The 24183-nt window shown below is 48.9% G+C and overlaps 1 protein-coding gene across 1 annotated transcript in view; it reads left to right on the forward strand.

Annotated features, from left to right (window-relative positions):
- The window catches only part of SPOCD1 (SPOC domain containing 1), a 37704-nt gene extending 18604 nt beyond the window's left edge, over positions 1-19100 (forward strand). The window contains exons 3-16 of the mRNA XM_007954146.1: positions 6467-6508; positions 7576-7752; positions 8132-8176; positions 8344-8404; positions 8684-8774; positions 9765-9924; positions 10045-10161; positions 10374-10499; positions 11664-11775; positions 11998-12170; positions 12513-12641; positions 13387-13476; positions 14370-14556; positions 18472-19100. Of these exons, the coding sequence (XP_007952337.1) occupies positions 6467-6508; positions 7576-7752; positions 8132-8176; positions 8344-8404; positions 8684-8774; positions 9765-9924; positions 10045-10161; positions 10374-10499; positions 11664-11775; positions 11998-12170; positions 12513-12641; positions 13387-13476; positions 14370-14556; positions 18472-19100 (2139 nt within the window). The remainder of the gene's footprint in view (positions 1-6466; positions 6509-7575; positions 7753-8131; positions 8177-8343; positions 8405-8683; positions 8775-9764; positions 9925-10044; positions 10162-10373; positions 10500-11663; positions 11776-11997; positions 12171-12512; positions 12642-13386; positions 13477-14369; positions 14557-18471) is intronic.
- The last annotated feature ends 5083 nt before the right edge of the window (positions 19101-24183 follow it).

Below are 24183 nucleotides of genomic sequence, written 5' to 3' on the forward strand. Positions count from 1 at the left end.
TAACAACAACAACAACAACCTCATAGGGTTATGGTGAGGATTACATGAACTAATATGTGAACAAGAAGCTCTGGTGGTGTAGTGCCTAAGGCATTTTGACTGCTAACCAGAAAGCTCACAGTTCAAACCCACAGCCCTCCTTGGAAGACTGGGCAATCTTCTTCCGTAGAGATACCACATTGGAAACCCAAGGAAGGGTCACTATGAGTAGGAACCGACTTGACGGCAGTGAGTTTGTTTTCTTTGTTTGTTTGTTTTAATATGTGGACGTTTAAGTGCTATTGAAGTGTTAGCTATTATTTTTTATTTTCTTGCTTTTAAGATCTTATAATCATTGGTGTTCAGCAGTTTCACTATGATTAGGTGTGGATTCATTTTTATTTACCCTGAGCTCTTAGAATCTGTGAATTGTAATTCTTAGTCATTATATCTTCAAATACTGCCTCTGCCCCATTCTCTCCCTTTCTCCTTCTGGAACTCTAGTCAAATTAATTAGGCCTTTTCACTCTATCCTTTGTCTCTTTGATTCTCTGTGCTGCAAATATTCTGGAAAATTTTTGAAAATGTATCTTCCAGTTTACTAACTCATTTCAGCTGTATCTAATATGCTATTAAAACTACCCACTGAGTTTTAAATTTAAATTATTATTATTATATTTTCATTTCCAGAAGTTATATTTATTTCTTAACCAAATCTGCTTGGTCATTTTGTATAGTTATTTTATCTTTCACTCATATGTTCAACCTTTCCTCTTATTTCTTTAAACCTCTTATGAGTGCATATTTTATATTCTGGTCTGATAAGTCCAGGATATAAAAGCTTTGCAGGTCTGATTCTGCTGCCTGTTGTTTTTGAGCCTCATTAGTCTGGTATAAACCCCTGAGATTAGGAGCAGCCTGTTGTAGTTGTTGTTAGGTGCTGTCGAGTTGTCTCCAACCCACAGCGACCCTATGCACAGCAGAACAAAACACTGCCCGGTCCCGCACCAGCTCCGTGATCCCTGCTATACTTGAGCCCATCATGGCAGCCACTGTGTCAGTCCATCTTGTTGAGGACCTTCCCCTCCACCTTACCAAGCATTACATCCTTCTCCAGGGAATGATCCCTTCTGACAACATGACCAAATTAGGTAAGATGAAGTCTGGCCATTCTTGCTTCCAAGGAGCATTCCAACTGCACTTCCTCCAGGACAGATCTGTTAGTTCTTTTAGCGGTCCATGGTACTTTCAGCATTCTTCTCTAGCACCACATCTCAAAAGCATCAGTTCTTCTTCGGTCTTCTTTATTCATTGTCCAGCTCTCACATGCATATGAGGCAATTGAAAATACCATAGCTTGTGTCGGGCATACCTTAGTCCTTAAGGAGACATCTTTGCTCCTCAGCACTTGAAAGAGGTCCTTTGCAGCTGATGTGCCCAGTGCTATACGTCATCTGATGTCCTGACTGCTGCCTCTGTTGTCGTCAATCGTAGAACCAAGCAATGTGAAGTCTCTGACAACTTCAATCTCTTCTCCGTTTATCGTGATGCTGCTTACAGGTCCAGTTGTGAGGATCTTTGTTTTCTTTATATTGAGACATAATCCATACTGCAGACTGTATTCTTCAATCTTCACCAGTGAGTGCTTCAAGTCATCCTCACTTTCAACAAGCAAAGTTGTGTTGTCCATGTGTCGTAGGTTGTTAATTATTCTTCCGCCAATCCTGATGCCATGTTCTTCTTCATATAGTCCAGCTTCTTGGATTATTTGCTCAACATATGGATTAAATAAGTATGGTGGAAGGATACAACCCTGATGCACTCCCTTCTTGATTTTAAGCCATGCAGTATCCCCTTGTTCTGTTTGAACAGCAGCCTCCTGGTGTACGTACAGGTTCCTCATGAATACAATCAAGTATTCTGGAATTCCCATTCTTCTCAATGTTTTCCACAATTTGATATGATCCACACAATCAAATGCTTTTGCATAGTCAATAAAGCACAAGTAAACATCTTTCTGGTATTCTTTGCTTTCAGCCAAGATCCATCTGACATGAGCAATGATATCCCTTGTTCTACGTCCTCTTCTGAATCCAGCTTGCACCTCTGGAAGTTCTTTGTCAGTATACTGCTATAACTGTTTTTGAATTATCTTCAGTGAGATTTTATCTGCATGCGATATTAATGATGTTGTTTGATAATTTCCACATTCTGTGGGATCATCTCTCTTTAGAATGGGCAAAGATATGGACCTTTTCCAGTCAGTTGACCAGGTAGCTGCCTTCCAGATCTCTTGGTGTAACCAAGTGAGTGCCTCCAGTGAGTTATCCATTTGTTGAAACATTTCAGTTGGTATTCCATCAATTCCTGGAGCCTTGTTCTTCACCAGTTCCTTCAGTGCAGCTTCGACTTCTTCATTCAATACCATTGGTTCCTGATCATATGCCATCTCCTGAAATACATGAAGATCTACCAATTCTTTTTGGTACAGTGACTCTGTGTATTCCTTCAATTTTCTTTTGATGCTTCCTGCGTCATTCAGTATTTTGCCCATAGAATCTTTCAGTATTACAACTCGAGGCTTAATTTTTTTCCTCACTTCTTTCAGCTTGAGAAGCACTGAGCATGTTCTTCTCTTTTGGTTTTCTAACTCCAGGTCTTTGCACATTTCATTATAGTAGTTGGCTTTGTCTGCTAGAGCTATTCTTTGAAATCTTCTGTTCATCTCTTGTATCTTGTCGTTTCTTCCATATGCTTTAACTACTCTCCATTCAAGGGCAAGTTTCAGAGTCTCTTCCGTCATCCATTTTTGTCTTTTCTTCTTTTCTCATCTTTTTAATGACCTCTTGCTTTCTTCATGGATAATGCTCTTGATGTCATCCCACAGTTCTTCTGGTTTCGGTCATTGGTGTCCAGTGCATAAAATCTATTCTTTAGATGGTTTATAAATTCACGAGGTATATATTCCAGGTCATATTTTTGCTCTTAGGGACTTGTTTTAATTGTCTTCAACTTCAAGTTGAACCTGCATATGAGCAGTTGATGGTCTGTTGCACAATCAGCTCCTGGCCTTGTTTTGGCTGAAGATATTGAGCTTTTCCATCGCCTCTTGCCACAGATGTATCAGTCTGAGTCCTGTGTACTCCATCTGGTGAAGTCCATGTGTATAGCCACCGTTTGTATTGTTGAAAAAAGGTATTTACAATGAATAAGTTGTTGGTCTTGCAAAATTCTATCAAGTAATCTCCAGCATTATTTCTGTCACCAAGGCCAAATTTTCCAACTACTAGTGATTCTTCTTTGTTTCCAACTTTTGCATTCCAGTCACCAGTGATAATTAACACATCTTGATTGCATGTTCAGTCAATTTCAGACTGTAGAAGTTGATAAAAATCTTCAATTTCCTCATCTTTGGCTTCGGAGGTTGGTGCATAAATTTGAAAATAGTCGTATTAATGGGTCTTCCTTGTAGGCGTATGGATATTATCCTATCGCAGACAGCATTGTACTTCAGGACAGATCTTGAAACATCCTTTGTGATGATGAATACCATACCATTCCTCTTCAAATTGTCATTCCTGGCATAGTAGATCATATGGTTATCTGATTCAAAATGGCCAAAACCAGTCCATTTCAGCTTACTAATGCTTATGATACCAATCTTTATGCATTCCATTTCATTTTTGACAACTTCTAATTTTCCTAGATTCATACTTCTTACATTCCATGTTCCTAGTATTAATGGATGTTTGCAGCTGTTTCTCCTCAATTTGAGTCATGCCATGTCAGCAAATGAAGGTCTTGAAAGCTTTACTTTATCCATATCAGTAGGGTGGGTCCTACTTTGATGATGCAGCTCTTTCCTAGTTATATTTTGAAAGCCTTCTGACCTAAGGGGTTCGTTCTCCTACACTGTATTAGATAATGTTTCTGGACTATTCATGAAGTTGCCCAGTAATGTATCAAAGAGTGTTTTTCTGTTATTCATAAGGTTTTCCCTGGCCAGTTCTTTGAGAAGTGGATGGTCTCTTTCTTCCTAGTCTGTCTCAGTCTGTAAGCTGCACCGAAACCCGTGCACCATATGCAACCTTGCCAGTACTTGAAACACTGGCGGCACAGGCCCAAGCCTTACAGCAACATATAAGCCACAATAGTACGACAAACTGACAGACAAGTTTGTCTCACTTAGCTGTTCAGAATCTCTCTGCCCTCCCTTTACCTGGATCCCTGGCACTGCTCTGCTCTGTCGTGTCCTCTGCCTTCTCTTTTCCCTGCTTTCCTGGCTGGTGAGGGGCCTGGGTTGGTTCCCTTGCCTGGATCCCTGGCTGCTGCTCTGCTCTGTCGTCCCCTCTGGCTTCTCTTTCCCCCCCGCTTTACTGGCTGGTGGGGGTGGGGCCCGGGTCACTTCCCTTACCTGGATCCCTGGCTGCTGCTCTGCCAGGACCAGCCTAGAGGTTCTAAATTGTGAAAGGTTATTGTTATTGTTAATATAAGGAGCCCTGGTGGTGCAATGAGGAGCTCTGGTGGTGCAGGGGGTAAGGCATTTGGCTGCTAACCAGAAGGTTGGCAGTTCAAACCTACCAGGTGCTCCATGGGGGGAAGATAAGACAATCTACTCTGGTAAGAATTACAGCCTTGGAAACTCTATGGAGGTCACTATGAGTCAAAATTGACTTGATGTCAGTGGGTTTGGGTTTTTTTTGGTTGTGGCTCAATGGTTAAGCACTCAGCTGCTAACCAAAAGCTTGTGGGTTCAAACTCATCAGAGGCTCTGAGGGAGAAAAGACTTGAAGATCTGCTCCTATGACGATCACAGCCTAGGAAACCCTTCGGGGCAGTTCTTCTCTGTCCTATAGGGTTGCTATGAGTCAGAATTGACTCCATGGCACACAGCAACCATTCTTAATATATTTCCTACTACTTTCCCTCCCAAGTGTATTCCATTTTGCACCCCGACCCCTTTTACACAGAGGGAGTCAGAATCTACTCACTATGATGGGTTGTTATTTTATTATTTATTTTTTTTAAATGTACCTTTTGAAAGGCTGATTCATTTGCCTGGTTTAAAAAAAAAAAAAAAATGAAAAGTCTTCCCCACCACTCAGTCCTTTCCCAGCTGGCCCTGGTTATCAGGTTGTTGTGGACACTTCCAGATATGTTATATATCTTTAAGCAAATACAAATTCAGAAGTTCTTTTTCTCTCTTTTTAATGCAAACGGCGGCACACTGCACACGCTGCTCTGAACTTATTTTTAATAAAAAAAAATGTTTCTGATTGTAAAAGAAATATATGCTCATTTTGAATAACATAAATACCTGCATGTCTACTAGGAGAAAGTGAAGGGCCCCTTAGATTTTATTCCCCAGAGATAACTTCCATTATGCATCTAAAAATATGTATTTACATAAATGGACTTATGCAACAGATACTGTTCTGTAACCTATTTTTCCCCCCTTTCTCCTAATGATGCATCAAGACATCTTTCTACATTTCTTTCTGTGTCAGTTAGTGCCCTCAGGGCCATCTCTCACTATAGCCCAGGAGTTAAAGGATTCAATTAACTTTGGAGGCTTTAGATTTAGACAGAAGTAGATTGTAATCCTAGCGCTGCCACTTAGTAGCTATAGGACTTTTCAGATCCTCTCTAAGCCTGTTTTCTTATCTGTGAAATGGGGATAGTAATGGCACATGAAAAAGGAGCTCTGGTGGCACAGTGCCTAAGGCATTTGTCTACTATTCAGAAGGTTGGCAGTTCAAACCTACCAGCTACTCCTCAGGAGGAAGGTGGGGCAATCTGTTTCCATAAAGATTTACCATCTCAGAAACCAAGTGAGGGTCAGTATAAGTCGGAATTGACTCAATGGCAGTTAAGTTTGGTTTGGTTTTAATGGTACAGGAAGAGTCCTGGTAGTGCAGTGGTTAAGCATTCGGCTGTTAACTGAAAGATTGGTGGTTCGAACCCACTGGCCACTCTGCAGGAAAAAGATGATGTGGCATTCTGCTCCCACAGTAACTTCCTCATCCATAAAGATTTATAAACAGCCTTGGAAACCCTATTGGGCAGTTCTGCTTTGTCCTGTAGGATTGCTATGAGTTGGAATTAATGTCAGTGGTTTTGTTTTGTTTTTAATAGTACATACCTCATGGTGGTGGTCTGAGATCTTAATGAAATCACATGTGATGTGTTTCCTTTGTGGCCAGCCACCTTATAAGGCCCTGGTGGATGGTAAATTTTATTATGACTCTCTTACCCTTTTTAATGGCCACATAGAATCCACAGTATGATGTGTTACCATTATATTAACTATTCTCGCTTTGAGAGACATTGGGTTGGACCCATTTTTGTTGTCATTACAAATGCTGACCCAGTGAACACTGAGCATGCATCCTTCTCCCTTGTGTGAGTGTCTTCTTGGTATGAAGACCCTACAGTGGGGCCACTAGAACGTTTGGATTCTAATTTGTGCCCCTTTTCTCTCTCCAAGGAGGAAGTGGACATGCCCCATGGGGTGAAGCATGTGTGTTACGTAGGTGTTTTTTTTTTTTTTTTCTTTCTATTACAGCATGTCTTTCTCCCTTTCCCCAGGGCTGGTGGGGAGGAAGGGGTCCTTCTCAGCAGATGCAGTCCTAGCCGCTCTGGCTTGCCTTCCTCCAGTGCATCCGAATATTGCTCTCCCCCCATGATACTGAATTGCGGTTTCCCCTGAACCTTGGAACGTGATTGTTTCATGATAATTCATTCAAGGATAAGTTTTCAGACCCACCTACTTCCAAAACAATTCCCTGTGGTTTGGAATCCGTAAGATTACCCACTTAAAACAGGATAAAACCTTTAAGTAAAGAAGGGAGGAGGAGAAGGGGAATTGTTGTTGCAACTACCCCCCCATCCTGTACCAACCTTGGAAAGCTATAACTGGTAGGTAGATTCAAAGATAACATTGAGTTTCCTGGTGAAACCCTACCCAACCCACTGCCATCAGCCACAGCTAAAGGGCACCAGGATAGAGTCTGTATTTCATTAGAAGACCAAAAGCTACTCTGTACTTTGAAATGGTCATGAAAGGCTTTATCTCAGGGACAAAGAGGAAGTGATTAGCAGCCTTACAAGAAGGGGTGATGGATGTGATCACCATGTGGCTGCTTCAGTGGAAGGGCAAAGCGTGAGTCCATGATCCTGAAAAGGGGCATGGCAGATCTTTGAGGAGGAGGAGATGGAGTCAGAGCATGCATATGTCCCTGCAGATAAGAGCCACATGTCTGATCAGAAGAAGGGTTAAAAGAGTCCCAGCAGAGGGTCCTGTTAACTCGAACATGGCTAGGGGTGAGAGGGGAAGGCAACATGGGAACCAAATCAAGCCCCTCTTATGGTCCAGGGAGGCTGGCAGTCAGTAAATATTTACTGAACCCTATTATGTGCTAGACCTTTACTAAGCGTTGGGGATACAGCAAGGGCCAAGGCAGACATGTCCCCTCTCCTCATGGAGCAGAGAGTCCAATGAGGGAGAGTGACATTAAACAGTTACGGGTGAGGAGAGCACCTGAGGGGGAGGAAGGCCTCCTTCACAGCTTGGTTCTGAATTCTCTTCTCTTGCAGTTTGGTTCTGGGTTAGTGATCCGACTCCTGGGGGCCATCAGCCACAGCCAGGCAGGGGGGTCACAGGCTCCAAAGTTGGAGGCCCTGGAAGACTTGATGGAGGTCAGCACAGTCTCACCTGCCCGGAGGCCCAGAACAAAGGCAAGGCCCATGGCCCAGCGCCCCACTGGGTGCCAGGTACAGAGCTGGGTGCTTTACATACAGATGTTACTTAATCTTACTGAGTGGGGCACCTTCACACCTGATTCATAGAGATGTCACTGAGGCTCAGAGAGGGTGTGACTGACTCCTGGTCACACAGAACATGATAGAGACGGGGTTGGACCCTGGGTCTGCTGGCATCCTGGCCTGTGTGCTGGCGGAGACTAGGCCTACCGTGCATTTAGGGAGGGAGCAGGCAGCCTTTGGTCCTCGCTGACCAGTGTGTCTGCCACCCTGAGGTCCTCCAGCTGCCTCCTTCAGGATGGACAGCATGGGGCTCTGTGACCTCTGACCTCTTCCACCATGCAAAGGGCCCTTCTCTGCCCCTTGAGGGCATGTCCTCTTTCTCTTGTAGGAGGCAGGCAGCTCCTGTGGGGCAGCCAGTGCTGAGTGTCCAGGAGTAAGTGCTTGTGCCTTAGTCACAGCTTCCTTTGCTGGAGCCCCATCAGGGACAAGGTGGGAGTGGGGAGGTGGCTTAGGGGAAGTAGTACCCCCCGGACCCGGAGGCTGGGCCCAGAGGGGCAGCTTCAGTTCCTCACCCCTCCCCCTCAGGCCGTGTTTCCACAGTGTAGAGCAATGGAGGCTGAAGAGGAAGAGCCTGGTGAAGGGGAATTGGGGGAGGACTCAGGTGAGGGGCCATGGAGGGTGCCCCCTTCAACTGCCTCCTCTCTTCAGGACTACTGAGGAGGGTTTGGGCCGAATTCCTGGTCTCCAGACCCTGCTAGGACTCTTTCCCCCTCAGGGGTGGGGGCTGCTGGCTGCCTGGGCCCAATTCCTGGATGGATGGGAGAACCTAGGTTCCTAAGGGTGGGATCTGTCCCCTGCTTGCCTACGCCCCTCAGCATTGAGTCTGCCCCCCACCCTGTGCTCCTGAGTACCCTGGGAGCCCTGGACTCTCTTCCTGCAGCTGAGCCTCAGCCCCAACAAGAGAAATTACCCCTGGATGTCAGAGTACGGGACATTGTGGTCCACGCCATACAGGAGGTGTTGCAGAGTCGGTGAGGCCATGCTCCCCACTTCCCTGACATCCAAGACACCCTGACAGGGCTGCCTCCCTATACCACCATCTCCCGGGGCTCCATGAGACCTATGTCATGCCGTATTGTAAGGCTGCTGTAGGTCTGACTAACCCCATTTTATAGCTGCAAGGTCATACACCCACTCACTGGGCCCATGGAGAGCTGAAATGTGAACTTGGGTCTCTGGCTCCAAGGCTGAGCTGTCCCATTAAGCCACTGCAGCTCTCAGCCTCTACTCAGGTCCTCTGGATGTCACCCACAGCAATGCTTTAGACACAGTGAGACTCTGTGCTGGGAGAGTGTCAGAGAGCTTAGCTCAGAGCTCTTGTTTACAGATGGTGAGACCAAGGCTTAGAGAGGAATGACTCTGCAAAGACTATGCAGCATGGCAGTAGCAGATTCAGCATTACATCTGGGGTCTCCTGACCTCCAAGCCAGGGCTCTGTCCCCTTCATGGACAGATGCTTTCCCTCTCAGTTTCCTCCCCTCCACACACACCCACCAGCCATTCCTCGGAAGGAAGGTTGGGCAATCTACTTCCATAGAGATACCGCCTCGGAAACCTAAAGAGCGGTCGCTGTGAGTTGGGGCTGACTCGACGGCACACAACAACAACAACAACTACACATACCCCAGTTCCATTGGCCTAGACACAGAGCAGGGGCTGAAGAGTCAAAAGGGATCTGGGTTAAAATGTTGACTTTGCTGCTAACCTTGTGACCTTGGGCAAGCCTCTTACCTTCTTTAAGCCTCAGTCTCCCCTTCTGTAAACCAAGAATGAGAACAGTCCTTTCTTACAGGGTTGGGGTGAATATCAATGGTTCATGTAGGAAACATGCCCAAAACAGAAAGCGAAGTTGGCTCAGAACATCCTGACTCTCCTTGCCACCCATATGACTCCCTCTTGAGCTGAGTGCCCAGATCACCCCACAGACTCAGGCCCCCTGACCCTGCCCTTGAACCCCTCAGTCTTCAGGAGCTCCCACACCTGGTGCTGAGTGAGGAGATGGTGGGGAGTATTGCTGCCGGAATTGAGGCAGCCCTCTTCGACCTGACGCAAGAGACCAACTGCCGCTACAAGACCAAGTACCGCAGCCTGGTGTTCAACCTGCGCGACCCCAGGAATCTGGTGAGCAGGCTGCAGGCTGGGCAGCCTCTCCCTTAGAGACTGCCAAGACCTGGTCACCGGACAGGACGTTGGGGTTGGGGTCCTCAGAGAGTAATGCAGCCCCTGCCGCCCACCCTGCAGGACCTGTTCCTCAAAGTGGTTCGCGGAGATATCACCCCCCACAGCCTGGTGCGAATGAGCTCAATCCAGCTGGCCCCCCAAGAACTGGCCCGCTGGCGGGAACAGGAAGAGAAAAAGGTGAGCTGTTGGGCCCTGTCAGAGAAGGGAACCAGGACATAGGGGAGATAGGGTGTGAGCAAGGTGGCCCAAGGATGGAGCAGAGAGACAGAAGATGGAATGAAAAGGAAGATGGAGTGAAGACAGGGGCCTCAGGGTGGAGGGCAGGCCCTTGGCCGCCAAAGATAAAGATGCCCTAACACACCTGAGCTTAGGCTGCCTCACCCTCCCAGGGCCTGGAGATCATTCAGCAGCAGCAGCAGGAGCCATGCAGCCTCCCAGCCACCAAACTAACCCACAAGGGCGAGGTGGAGATCCTGCGGGATGTCGACCAGATGCTGACACTGGAGGATCTGGTGGTAAGTGCAGCCCTGATCTGGCTCTAGGTGGGGCCTGTGCCCAGGTATCCCACTTCTCACCTCACTCGCTGTGTGGCCTTGGACAAGTAGCTTCACCACACTGAGGCCTACCTTGTTGTGTGATCATTACCTTACAGGATCCCGGCAGCATGGAATGAGATAGAGCTGCCTCCATAGGGCCTGGAGAGTACCTCCTTGGTGCTGGTCCCCTTCCTCTTTGCCCAGCCCTGAAGCATTGAAAACCCCGTGGAGCACAGTTCTGCTCTGACATGCATGGGTTCACTATGAGTCAAGGTTGACCAGTGTTACCTGGGTCCAAAAAAAAAAAAAAAAAAATCAAACTCACTGCCGTCAAGTGAATTAGACTCATAGCAACCCCTCCTTGGGTTTCCAAGGCGGTATCACTATAGAAGTAGATTGCCCAACTTTCCTTCCAAGGAGTGGCTGGTGGGTTTGAACCACCAGCCTTCTGGTTAGCAGTCAGATGCCTTAGGCACCATACCACCAAGTTACTGGTGTATATATATATATAAATACTATATGTGTGTGTGTGTATCAGTACATACTGTATTCTACGTTTAAAGCGATATCTATTGTGAGAAGAAAAGTGGTCTGGCAATCTAGAGAGTCTTAACAATGTTCATTTTCCCTGATTCTCTTATCTGCTTCTGGGAACTTATTCTAAGGAAATCATCCAGAGTTTAGGCTCTGTCGGCATAGTATTGTCCTCAGTGTTATTTATAATTGTGAAAAATTGGAAATGACCCGAATGTCTAGCAACAGAACTGACTCATAAACTACAGTCCACTCCATAAGTGTGGTGTTGGCAGAGACTATGCAGTGTGGCAAATGCCTCTGCTGTAATTAATGAGCAAAATGAAAATACAAAGTTAAGTATTTGATTCCAGCTATTTTAGTAAAAGGGCCTCAAAACCCTGTGCATAGAAAAACTATTAGAAAGGAATATCTAGAATATCAGCCAATGATGAGATTTGTTTTCTTTTTCAACTTTTTTACATTTTCCTAATTTTCTCTAACAAGTACTGAAAGAATATATCGTTCGGTAAGATAAAATAAACCACACCCCTGAGGCCCCGTAACCCCTGGATGGTCCCTGATGTCCAAGCTGCCTTCCCAGCATGCCATCTCTCCTGTCTCTTGCAGGGACCCATGGTGTCCATAGACCACAGCCCATCAGCCCTGCCTGCCACATCAGGGGACACCACAGAGCAGCACGAGCAGCACTTCCTAGACCCTAACTGCCGAATCTGCAAGGGTATGGGGGGCGGTGCAAGGGTTGGTGTCGGGTCAGTGGGCAAGCTGGGGCTGAGCATGGGGGTTCAGCAGCAATAAATATTTGTGGCCTTGGGAGGTGTCTGGGTGGGGGTGCCCATGCCCCAGAGCACCTTGCAAAGAACCTGGCTCAAATCTTGGCTCTCACACCCTGATTGGGTTCAGGCTCACTGCCTGTTTTAGCTCTTGTGTATGCTGTTTGCAGACTGGGAGCCCTCGGGTGAGCTGCCAGACTGCTTCAAAGCCATCAGGAGGAAAGAAGACAATATCTTCCAGAGAGTCCCAAGCCCAAGTCCTGTGTCCTCTCCAGAGATGCCCCTAAACAGGGAGAGGCCTCTCACAGATACCCAGGACAGGTATGGGGCCAGGGGCTGGGAAGTGAGCAGCTGGGGGAGGGCCGTCAGCTAGTGTGGCAGACACAGCAGGGGCTTTTCTTGCTGTGGGGTCTTGGGCAAATCCTGTTACCCCTGGTGGGCTTCAGTTTCCCCAGCTGTGAAGTGGAATGAATCATCCCAGCCTGCTGCACCCCCTGCACAAGGCCATTCTTGGACCAGCCTGTTAATTCAGCCAGCACTGTCATGGTCTTTGTTCTAACCCTCTACTGCAGGGACACAGGCCCTGCTCTGAAAAGAGAGGAGCAGAAGCTGGGGCACAGATGCTGGGGGAAGGCCTGGTGACCTGTTCTGGCTGGCTCTGCCTTTCTCTCTCTTTAGGTCCCAGATACCTGCTGGATCCACAAAGACCCTGCCTAGCCAGCCTCCCTGGGAGGGAACTCTAGATATGTTCTCCATCAAGCGGTTCCGGGCTAAGGCCCAACTGGTCTCAGGGCACAGCTGTCGGCTCGTTCAGGTACTCCTGCCCTGTGCACCCAGGTCTCCCTCACACACTGCCCGGCCCAGTCAGCTACTCACACTCCCATTTGTGCATTCATTCATTCTTTCTTTTATTCATTTCCTCTAAAACAAATCATTGGAACCCCTCTGTGCCAGGCTTTGTGCCAGGCGTGGGGGCAAATGATATGCTAGCCCCACTCCTGTAGACACACACACGATAAAGGACCCAGGGCACAAAGTGCCTGGCAGAGGAGTGTGGTGCCTTCCTGGCCCTGCCCAGACCAAAAAAAAAACCAACTGTCATTGAGTCAATTCTTACTCATAGCGACCCCCATTGGGTTTCCAAGGTGGTAAATTTTTACAGAAGTAGATTGCCAAGTCTTGCTTCCATGGAGTAGCTGATGGGTTTGAACCACCAACCTTCAGGTTAACGGTCAGACTGCCTTTGGGCACTGTGCTACCAGAGGTCCGGCCCTGCCCAAAGGAGGGTTTTAGGAGTGATTGTTGAGTGACTGAATGATCAGATAAAGTGTTGAAAGGATGGGGAGTGCAGGGCTTCTGAGAACAGCTGTAAGAGAGGGGCCTGGCCAGGCTGGAGGCCTCCAGGGCAGGTAGGGCTTCCTGGCAGCCACTGAGGGTCCTGACATACTGCCTGCCCATCCTCCTCGCTGAGTGCTGCAGCCTTCCAGATGGTTGGTATTGAGTCTGCCCTAAGTGGGTGGGAAGCTGGGAGCTTACTGGCCAACCTGTCTGCCCCCTAGGCCTTGCCTGAAGTGATCCGCTCAGCGGGCTGCATTGCCCCAAACACTGTCTGGGACCTGCTGGCCAGCATCTGCCCAGCTGAGGCCAAGGTAACTGACCACCCTTGGGCGCCATCTCTTCTCCCAGCACCTTACCCCTGCCTATCTTAGTTTCCCGGTGCTACTGGAACAGAAATATCACAAGTGGGTGGCTTTAAAGAACAGAAATTTATTTTCTCACCGTTTTGGCAGAAGCTCAAAGTCCGAATTCAGGGCTTGGCTAGAGGAGAAGCCTCTCTGTTGGCTGGGGGAAGATCCTTGTTTCTCTCAGTTCTGTAGCCTTGGCATTCCTCAGTTCCTTAGCGATTTTCCCTAGCGTCTGTCTTCCCCCACCCCCACCCCCATGTCTGCCTCTATGTCTAATCTTCCCCCCAAAAAAAGAAAACAAGCTCCCTGCCATCAAGTCAGTTCCAACTCGTTGGGTTTCCAAGGCAGTATCTCTGAAAGTAGATTGCCCAGTCTTCCTCCCACAGAGTGCCTGTTATATTTGAACCACCAACCTTCTGGTTAGCAGTCAATTGCCTTAGGCACCAAGCCACCAGAGCTCTGGGCCTTTTGAAATCCCACAAGTGATAAGGTTTAGGACACACCCTACACTGACATAACCTCATTAACATAACGAAGAATATCTTATTCCCAAATGGGATTACATCTACAGGTATAAGAGTTGGGATTCCAAGACATATTTTGAGGGGACACAATTCAATATCATCCCTGCCTCCTCCTCTCTCCACCTTTGAGGCCAAAGCCTGGTTTTTGGATACTGGGTCTGGTTTCCAGCATGACTACAGATTCAACATGTGACTTTGGGCTAGTCCCTCTGTTTCTGCCACTTCCCAGTGGGAACTCCTCACAGGGTCCTCAGAGGTCTAGAGGAGACCAGGGGTGTTTGCAAGAGCAAGGGATGGCTGCTCCTACAGCTGCTCTCTTTCATGTGGCCGTAGGACATCAGTGTGGTCAAACTGTGCCCACAAGGGGCTCGGGACACCCAGAACTGCCGCCTGCTCTACTCCTACCTCAACAATAAGCAGCGCCATTGCCTGGCAGCTGTGGACCACATGGGGGTGGTCCTGCTGCCCCTGCCTGCCTTTCAGCCCCTGCCCGCCAGATTGCGTCCTCTTGGAGGCCCAGGTGAGTGTCCAATGCCCATACCAGTCTTTGCCTCCCCTGATTTGGTGACTAGACTGGGTCTTGTTGACACAGCCACACGCGTCTCACTAGAGGCAAACACATCTCAGAAGGAAACTCCAGAAACAGACAAATGTGATGGTAACAGGGACAGTAATAGCTTCATATGAGCCAGGCAGGGGCTACTCCTGGAACCCCTCTTAAGCAGCACCAGCTGGCCACTGCTTTGGCCACCAGCACCTCAGATCCCTGGGGACCACCAACTCCAAGTCTCACAGCAGCCCCCGGGCCAGGAGCTCTTGTCCCCACCCTCTCTAGGGTCTTGTTGGCTATGTACATTGCTCTAGAAACTTTGCCTAGATTCATTTAAGTCTCAAAAGAACTGTACACAGTGTTGTTGTTGTTATGTGCCGTCAAGTCAGTAGCAACCCCTCCTTGGGTTTCTGAGGCGGTATCACTATGGAAGTAGATTGCCCAAACTTCCTTCCAAGGAGTGGCTGGTGGGTTTGAACTGCCAGCCTTCTAGTTAGCAGTCAAGTGCCTTAGACACTATGCTACCAGGGCACACTGTTAATTTCTCCATTTCACAGATGAGGAGGACACTGAGGTGGGGAGAGGGCAAGTGACTTGTTCAAGGTCATCTAGCTAGGCAGAAGTAGAGCCGCGCTTCATACCAAGTACCACAGCTTCATAGACTGGGCACCTAACCTCCTAACCTTTCTCTTCATTAAACCATACCAAGCCCACTGCCATTGAGTGAGTTCCAACTCATAGCGACCCCCATAGGCTTTCCAAGGCCATAAATCTTTACAGAAGCAAACTGCCTCATCTTTCTCCCATGGAGCGGCTGGTGTGTTTCAACCTCCAACCTTTCATTTAGTAGCCCAATGCTTTAACCACAGCCCCACCAGAGCTCCTCTCCGTTAGATGAAACCCCTGGACTGAACTCATGGGACAGGCATATCTGACCCAGATGCATCAAGACAGACAGACCCACAAATAGTTGGCTGAAAGCATCACCTGAGACAGGGAGGGAGGGATGTTTTCACCACAGCTGTTCTGAGCCAGTGAGGCATTGGTGTTTCTGCAGTAATAAAATTCTCGCCTTTCGTGTGGGAGACCCAGGTTTGATTCCTGGCCAATACACCTGATGCACAGCCACCGCACATCTGTCATTGGAGACCTGCATGTTGCTATGATGCTGGACAGGTTTCAGTGGCACTTCCAGACTAAGATTGGCTAGGAAGCAGGGCCTGGTGATCTACTTCTGAAGATTGCTGTTGTTAGGTGCCGTCGAGTCGTCTCCAACTCATAGTGACCCTATGTATAACAGAATGAACATTGCCCAGTCCTGTGCCAGCCTCACAATCCTTGCTATACTTGACCCCATCTGCCAAAGGGGCAGGGAGGCTGCAACTTCTGACCTCCTCTAAGTGCACAAGAGGAAGACAGAATCGCCATCAGTAGCCCAAGGCCTATCCCTGTGAGGTGAAACATGCTGCCTCCCTCCAGCCGTTTCACCAATCCCAACACCAACCGTTCCTCTTGCAGCACCCACCACCTTTCTGCTGGGTTCAATAATTCGCTGCAGTGGCCACATAGAACTCACAGATCATGGGGTTTATTAGGGAAGCACCAGGCTACAATTCAAGTTCAGGAACAACGCTCAGTCTCTCTCAGCCTGCCGTCTCTCAGCCAGCAGTCTCTGTCAGTCTCTCTCCTAGCAGTGCACATCCCTCAGTGTCTCTCTCTCAGCAATGCGTGTCTCCATGTCTCTTTCTCAACAGCACTTGTCTCTCAGGAGCGAGTTTCTCTCAGAAGCATGTCTTTCTCAGCCAGCAGTCAGAAAGACTCCTTCTGCCTCTAGAAGGGCTCCTTTTTGAGCCTGGCAGAGTGGCCAACTAACCAGTCCCAACATCAGAATTCTAAACACCTGTGAGGAGAGAACGTCCCAGAACATTGCTTTGTGCCACTCTTAACAGAAATACCCCAGGTAGATAACTTTTACAATCAGAAGCTCCTCAGTTGCTCACAGCAAATTCCACCATGGAGTTTACAAAGACTTATGGCTAGAAAAGCCATACCAGGTAATTTACCATTGTTGCAGCCACTGTGTCAGTCCTTCTAGTTGAGGGCCTTCCCCTTTTTCATTGACCCTCCACTTTACCAAGCATGATATCCTTCTCCAGGGAATGTTCCATTCTGACAACATGACCAAAGTAGGTGAGACGAAGTCTGGCCATTCTCACTTCTAAGGAGCATTCCAGCTGCACTTCTTCCAGGACAGATTTATTAGTTCTTTTAGCAGTCCATGGTACTTTCAGCATTCTTTGCCAACACCACAACTCAAAAGCATCAACTCTTCTTCGGTCTTCATTGTTCATTGTCCACCTCTCACATGCATATGAGGTGATTGAAAATACAATGGCTTGGGTTAGGCACACCTTAGTCTTCAAAGAGACATCTTTGCTCTTCAGCATTTGAAAGAGGTCTTTTGCAGCAGATTTGCCCAATGCAGTACGTCGTCTGATGTCTTGACTGCTGCTTCCATTGATGTTGATTGTAGAACCAAGGAATATGAAGTCTTTGACAACTTCAATCTTTTCTCCATTTCTTGTGATGCTGTTCATTGGTCCAGTTGTGAGGATTTTTGTTTTCTTTATATTGAGGTGTAATCTATACTGCAGACTGTAGTCTTTAATCTTGAGTAAGTGCTTCAAGTCATCTGAAAATTAGTAAATAAAAACTCTATGGATTACAACACTCAGATCCACAGCGGATCATGGGGATGGTGCAGTATGGGGCAGTGTTTTGTTTCATCGTGCACAGGGTCACCATAAGTTGGGGGCTGACTTGACAACAGTTAACAACAACAACATTCTGGGCCAAGTGTGCCTTTGTGCATGAGAACCCACTGGGGCTCCAGGAAAGCAGCTTGAGGAGGAGGGGACTGTGCCCATTCCCTAAGCAAAGTACTGCCTAACTTGAGGACAATGAGGCAGACTGTATCCATAGAGTCATGAGGTCAGACCATCCAGTCCTCACCTTCAGCCAGCTGAACTCTTTTCCCATGCTGATACTTAATCTTCTGAGACAGGCTCTCCCTCCCACCTGCTGCTCCCAGCATCTCATGGGCCTCTCTGCTGGGAAGCTCTTCTTGAAGTCTAACCTCCAGCCCTCCTGCTGTAGCCAGAATGCAGCTTCAGGGGGCTATATGCTGTCCCTCACCAGACCTTTGGTTTCTCCTCTTTCAGTGTCAGGTTATCCAATAAGCAAGGTAAGCACAAAGTTACTTGTGCTTATTTACAATCTGTAGTGAACAATTTCACATTTATTCACCACATCAAAGATTCGCTTCTCTGTATAGCTGGCATCTGTCTCTCTCCCAAACTCACAGCTTCTTCCTATAGAATCAAAGCATCTTTTCAAGTTTACAGTCTGGGTCAGAGGAGCTTTGGTGGTGTAGTGGTTAAGGCATTTGGCTGCTAACCATAAAGGTGAGTGGTTCGAATCCATCTGGTGCTCCATGGAAGAAAGATGAAGCAGTCTGCTTCTATAAAGATTTACAGCCTTGGCAACCCAATGAGGGTCGCTATGAGCTCTGGTAGCATAGTGCCTAAGGCACTTGACTACTAACCAGAAGGCTGGCGGTTCAAATCCACCAGCCACTCCTCGAAAGGAAGGTTGGGCAATCTACTTCTGTAGTGATACTGCCTCGGCAACCCAAGGAGGGGTCGCTATGAGTTGGGGCTGACTCGATGGCACACAACAACAACAACAACAACATGACTTGGAATTAACTTGACAGCAGTGGGTTTGGTTTTGGGTTTTGGACAGGGGCAGAGTACCCAGTAAGCAAAGCAAACACATGCTTACCTTGCTAATTGAGTAACTCTCCTCTGCTCCCTCTCTTCCCAGGCCTGGAAATCACTCATTCAAGCCTGTTGCTGGCTGTGTTGCTCCCCAAGGCAGGGTTGCCAAACACAGCAGGCTCCAGCCCCTTGAGGGGGAAGGTTCGCAAGATGGTCTCCTTCAACAGGAAAGTGGAGACAAGATGCTACCAGCCAGAGGACAGGAGGCAGGATATGGCCCTGAAGGGCTCCCCTTTCCCAAGGGGTGCTCTGCACCAGAGCCAAGGCAATGGCAGCCTGGCTCAAGGGGGGGTTTGTGCTCAGTCAAAGCCCTCCAGAGGCAGGGGGAGATTGTGGGGAGAGCCTGAGGACTCACAGGTTCCTGCACGAGGGCAGTGGCCCCCAGAACCAGGTGGGTGCCACTCCTGGAACCCTTTTTCAGCAGCACCGGCTGGCCATTGCTTTGGCCGTGGCCAGCACCTCCACAAGCCCTCCTGTCCCCACCAGGCCCTGCTCCAGCACCTCGAATCCCTGGTGACTATGAGCCACCAGCTCCAAGCCTCACTGTGGCCTTCAGGCCAGCAGCTCTTGCCCTCACCTTTGGCAGTGTCTGCTCAGCACCCTGAAGCCCCTGGAATTCCTTGTCTCCCTACACCTCCAGAACCCCTGGGCCCAGTCCCTGACTCCCATAGATAGGACTAGGCCTGAGTGCCCCCTTCCCAGAGAGATCTGACCCTCCATCACCCACCAGAAGAGAGAGTCTTGGATCTGTTCACTGGTGCTGAACCCTGAGTTGTTTGAGGAGAGCCACAGAGGTGGAGGAGGGGGAACATCACCTCAACACACCTGTACTGTTTGAATTTCTTGTTGTGCAGAATCTCTTGCCTGTTTGGTGTTGATGTTTGGTTCAATAAAAAGTTGGACAGATTTGAAGCTGCACCTTCTGACTGGTCAGGAGAGCTCTCCTGCCTTTTGAGTTCCTTGTTTGAGGTCCTGAACCATCACTGTGCCCTCAGGGCACAGCTGTTGCCATATTGGCTCTGTGAGTGTTTTTCAAGTATTCTGAAACTAGCAGGGAAGAAGGGGTGAGGGGAGAGAAAAATGGGCAGAGGCTGTTGAAAGGGTGCCAGTTAAAAAACCATTTGGAATGGGGTAGATTCTGACTAATGGTGACCATGTGTGTCCGAGTAGAACTGTGCTGAATTGAGCTTTCAGTGGCTGAATTTTTAGAAGTAGTCCTTTGTTCCAAGGCACCTCCGGGTGGTCTCTAACCATCAACCTTTTGGTTCATAGCTGAGCGCTTAACTGTTTGCACCACCCAGGGACTCCTGAATGGGCACAGCCACCTAGAAATTGATAGGAAGAAAAAGGAAAGCAAGTTGCAATGGTTTAAAATTTTTTCAGTTACCAAGATTTTTTCCTTTGGATAGATGGGTGTAGTACATACTTCCATCTTCTTCTCTGTGTGTCTCTGTGCATCTGTGTGTGTCTATGTGCGCATGTGCCTGTGAACATTGTGTGTGCGTGTGCATGCATGTGTCTGCTTGCATGTCTGTGTGTGGGTCCCTGTTGAGGAAGGTGGGAGAGCCAGATGGAGCCTTCTTTTTCTCTAGCTTCTGCCACTCCCGGAAATTGAGAGTGGGCATTCAGGGTGAAGCTGTGGGCAGATGTTAGGGCTGGCTAGTGCTGCCTCGCCTGCACTGGGAATGCCAAGCGTCTCCATGTGCAGTGTACCTCAGGAGGGCTGACAGGGTAACTAACTGTCCCCTGGCTGACTGACTAGCGTGAGGAATCAGGGCCCAATTTGGGGAAGGGAACCCCTGCCAGGACCCTACTCTTCGCCCGGGCCTGATGGGGGTATCCTACCCACTTCCTCTCGAAGTCTATGTACGTACCGGCCTTGCCCTGGACCATGTTGGCCTGGAAAGAGTGGGGAGATGGGGTGGGGGGCAGGGAATCCCGATTCTCTGCCCCAAGAGCGCTGCGGCTGCCCTACCCGCGATCGACAGCAGAGGGGGCCCTCGGCCTTGGGATGGAGGCCGGGGCTGGCGGGTTGGGAGGCCGAGCTGAGGGCTGGACGAGAATTTAGTGGGATGGGTTGGAGGCGGGGGCATGGGGTGAGGGTTATCCGGGGAGCGGTTCTGGGCTCCTGCGGAAATGTTTCTGGCTCGGAAGGGCGTGGGAGCACCACAGCCTCCGCGCCATATGCAAATAATGCAAATTACTATGCAACCCTACAGCTCCAATCCTGAGTCTGCAACTTGGGTGGTTTTCCTAACGCACTTGGGGGTGTGGAGAGAGAAGGTTGTGCACATCCCCCAAATCCCGAGCGCAGGGCTTCCTCCGAGGGAGACTTCAGAGAGTCTTCCGTCCGAGTAGGTTTGCTGCCTTCCCTGGGCATTTAGAGAAGAACAAACTCCGTACTCTGGGTAGCGGCTTCCTTTCAGAGCTTCACTTTTCCCCTCTGTAAATAAGGGTGATAACACGGCTCTTTAATGCCTCGCCCCGCGGAAAGGGTTATAAGTGGACCCCAAGATCCTGAAGCCTTCGTCGAGGTTGGGGGCTGGATCGCATTGAGCATCACCTTCTGACCCAAGCCCACGAGGTCCTCTTTGCCTTCCTCCCTTTTGGCGGAGTCCAGGAGCGCGGATTCGGCAGGGTGTTGCTAGGGGGCTTGATACAACAGTTGCTAGGCTGGAGGGATGTTGCTAAGCAACGCTGGGCGGGGCTCGTGTTGCTAGGTCGGAGTAGGCGTTGCTGGGAATCCGAAGGGCCACCTAACTCCATTGATTTGAAAGAGGTCCCAGTTTGGCAGGGATCGCATTCCTGCTCTCGCCGAGACTCTCCGCAGCCTGCGGGCGACCCGCTGCCCCACTCTGGGCCTTGGCTTCCCCGGGCTACACACAGTCTTTCAAGGTTTTTCCGATTCACACCCTCTGCGACTTCGTGATCCTCTGGGCTCTGGAGCAAGGAACCCTGGGTCTTTATGCACGTTTGTCTATGCTCCTGCTTGTGCGAGAGGTGTGTGTGTGTGTGGGGGGGGGAGTCGTTTGGGTTTCCATAGTAACCGCTCTTGTATCACCCCCATTGCTCCCAAAGGTTTGAGCGGTTACTTGTGTAGATTTACATATATTTGCATGTCGTTAACATAGAGGTGGGACCGGAACTTGTTTGAGCTACTATCCCTGGACTGTTCCCTTGCTTCTAGCTCATCCCGCTGCATGAGCAGGTGAGGTGCGCATGCGGGAGTGTTTTGCTTTCTGATGTTAACAGATTTAGGGTGGGTGGGTGAGCCATAATGACTATCAGTTCCAAGCCTCCACCTCCCCTTACTGAACCATAGCATGAATCCTTCTAAGTATCCTTGCCCAGAAACACCCAGACCCCCGGCAATGCCAAGCCTGGTTCAAATACCAGCGCTGCTCTTTCCTGGCTGTGTGGCCTTGGGCAAGTTAAGTTCTCTGTGTGCCTCAATTTCCTTCCCTGTAGATGGGGAAACATCCTGTGGTGCAGTTGCATTCTATCACATGCAGTCACTATGAGTCAAAACCAAGTCAGCAGCACCTAACAGCAATCCCTAACTCACCAGGTTATGTGAGGGTGGGTTCAATGAGATACCGCTTTTACATGCACTTATTGCGGGTCTGGCACACGGCAAGCACCCAGGTTCTTCCCAACATCCTAAGAGACCCAGCTCCTCTCAGAATCCAGCCAAAGCAGATTAACTTCCTTTGCAGTTCAAGAGTTGGCAATTAGACACCAGTAAGAATTTTCAGATATGATGGCAACTGGATTTGAGGCAAAGAGGACTATTGGCTTGCTTGTTTATCCTGCTCGAAGGCCAGGTTGGTGGAGTGTGGGCACTCTCTCCCACAATACACACACATACACACACACGTTTCCACAAACATTGCATTCCTATCCCAAAGGTGGCTGCAGCCATGGCACCTGAGGTGGGGAGGCTGAGGAAGGATCTGTCCTGGCTGAGATGCCAGGGATGGATCAGGTCTGAGAGCAGGAACTTTACTTGAGGACCCACATGAGCAAGTCTTTACCAGAGAGGACTGGGGGACCTTGGGGCCACTTCCTTACCATTTCTGGGCCTCGGTTTCCCATGTGGCCAATGGGGACTCCTCTGCTGTAACTGAGGGCCAGAAGTCACCTTAGGAACACTCTCCCAGCCACAGCTGTGGAGCAGGACTGTGGAGGGAGTGAGTTCCCTGTCCTTGGAGTTATGCAAGCAGAGATGGAAAGGGACTCCTTGAACATGGTTGAGATAGAGCCCCAGATCCCCTCCTGGAAGTTCTTATTTGGGCTCCAGCTGCTCCAGATACCCTCCTCAACAGCTGCGAAGTACTTCCTGGGATGAACTCCCATCCTTCCCTCTGAAGAAGTGCCTTCTTCTTGCCCTGTTTTCTCCCAGTGTCTCTATAACCTCAACAGCCTTGACGGTTAGGACCAGAGGGAAGGCAGAGGATGGCTTAAAGGGGAAGAACAGTTCCACTCTGTGTGGATCTTACAGTTCTCCATTATGTTCAGATCATTAAAAAGAAATGAGGTTGGCTCCTATACTGGGCAGAGGAAGGCTGTTGGTGATGGGGAGAAGGTATAGGAGCTGGATTCTGATTGGTCAGTTGGCTTCTAGAAGAAGTAGGATGGCATGGGGGCTATCCCCTGCAGTTGTCACGCTGACCATTGTATGCGGCACTGCTGTCTGCCGGAGCATGGCAGTGGGCCAACTCCTTCCCTGGGAGCCACCTGTCCTCCACAGGTGAGGGTTCCAGGGACAGGCTGAGAACCTGGCCGTGCCTGGTTGGTCCGCCTGTGTCCCACTCTGGGGGCCAATTAAGTCTCCATTCCTAGCTGCGCCGATTAACAGTTAATAAGGCAGCAAACACCTGCAGCTATGGAGGCGAATTAAGAGCAACAGTCGGCATAATACACAACCCGATAAGTGAGCAGTTAACAACCAGAGAAAGATTAATAGAGGCAATTATGTCCTATTCGGAGCTCTGTAAATACGACTGTCAATGACTGGGGGACTCAGTCCTGTCCCACCCGGCCCCGCCCCAGGTCAGAGCCTCTTCTGGGAGGGGAGCCAGCCCAGCTAGCCTGTGGATTGCTGGTGGCCATGGAGCCATATACACATGGGACATGCCAGATATATATATATGTGACCACAGCCATAATGGATACGATACACTGCAGGAGATGGCTCACAGAATGTAGTCGCACAGATACACACATCCCCCACTATCACACATACTCACATTCACACAGATGGGTGCACATCCAGAAATATGCACAGATATACATAAAGACCCACACAGTGCCACAGAAACAATCTCCCTGTTATACATAGAGCTAGAGGCACACAGCCACACAGTACATTCAGATATATACAAACTTACCCATGTAGACACATAGCTACACATTCATAGTCACAGAAACATATGGGTATCTGCCCTACTTTGATCCCCACCTTGCAAAGAGTCAATCCATAGTGGGTGAGGACACTGGACCAAGAGAAGTGGGGTGAGGGTAAAAAGGAACATATGAGGTACAGAATGTGTATGAATATATATGCAAGCATGTCTGCATGGATGTGACTCTAAGCACCTGTGTGCTTGCAAGAATGAATGTATGTATGACTCTTACCCATTGATGGGTGTGGTAGTTCAGTTTGTGTGCCAACTTGGCTGGGCCTGGTTGAGTGGCTGGGCAGCTGGATGTAGTATTCCCCATGATGAGACTGGTAATGAACTCCATGCTGGAATCT

This window comes from Orycteropus afer, unplaced genomic scaffold (genome assembly GCF_000298275.1).
Source record: "Orycteropus afer afer isolate SDZICR_OR568_19922 unplaced genomic scaffold, OryAfe1.0 scaffold00433, whole genome shotgun sequence".
NCBI classification, from domain to species: Eukaryota; Metazoa; Chordata; class Mammalia; order Tubulidentata; family Orycteropodidae; genus Orycteropus; species Orycteropus afer.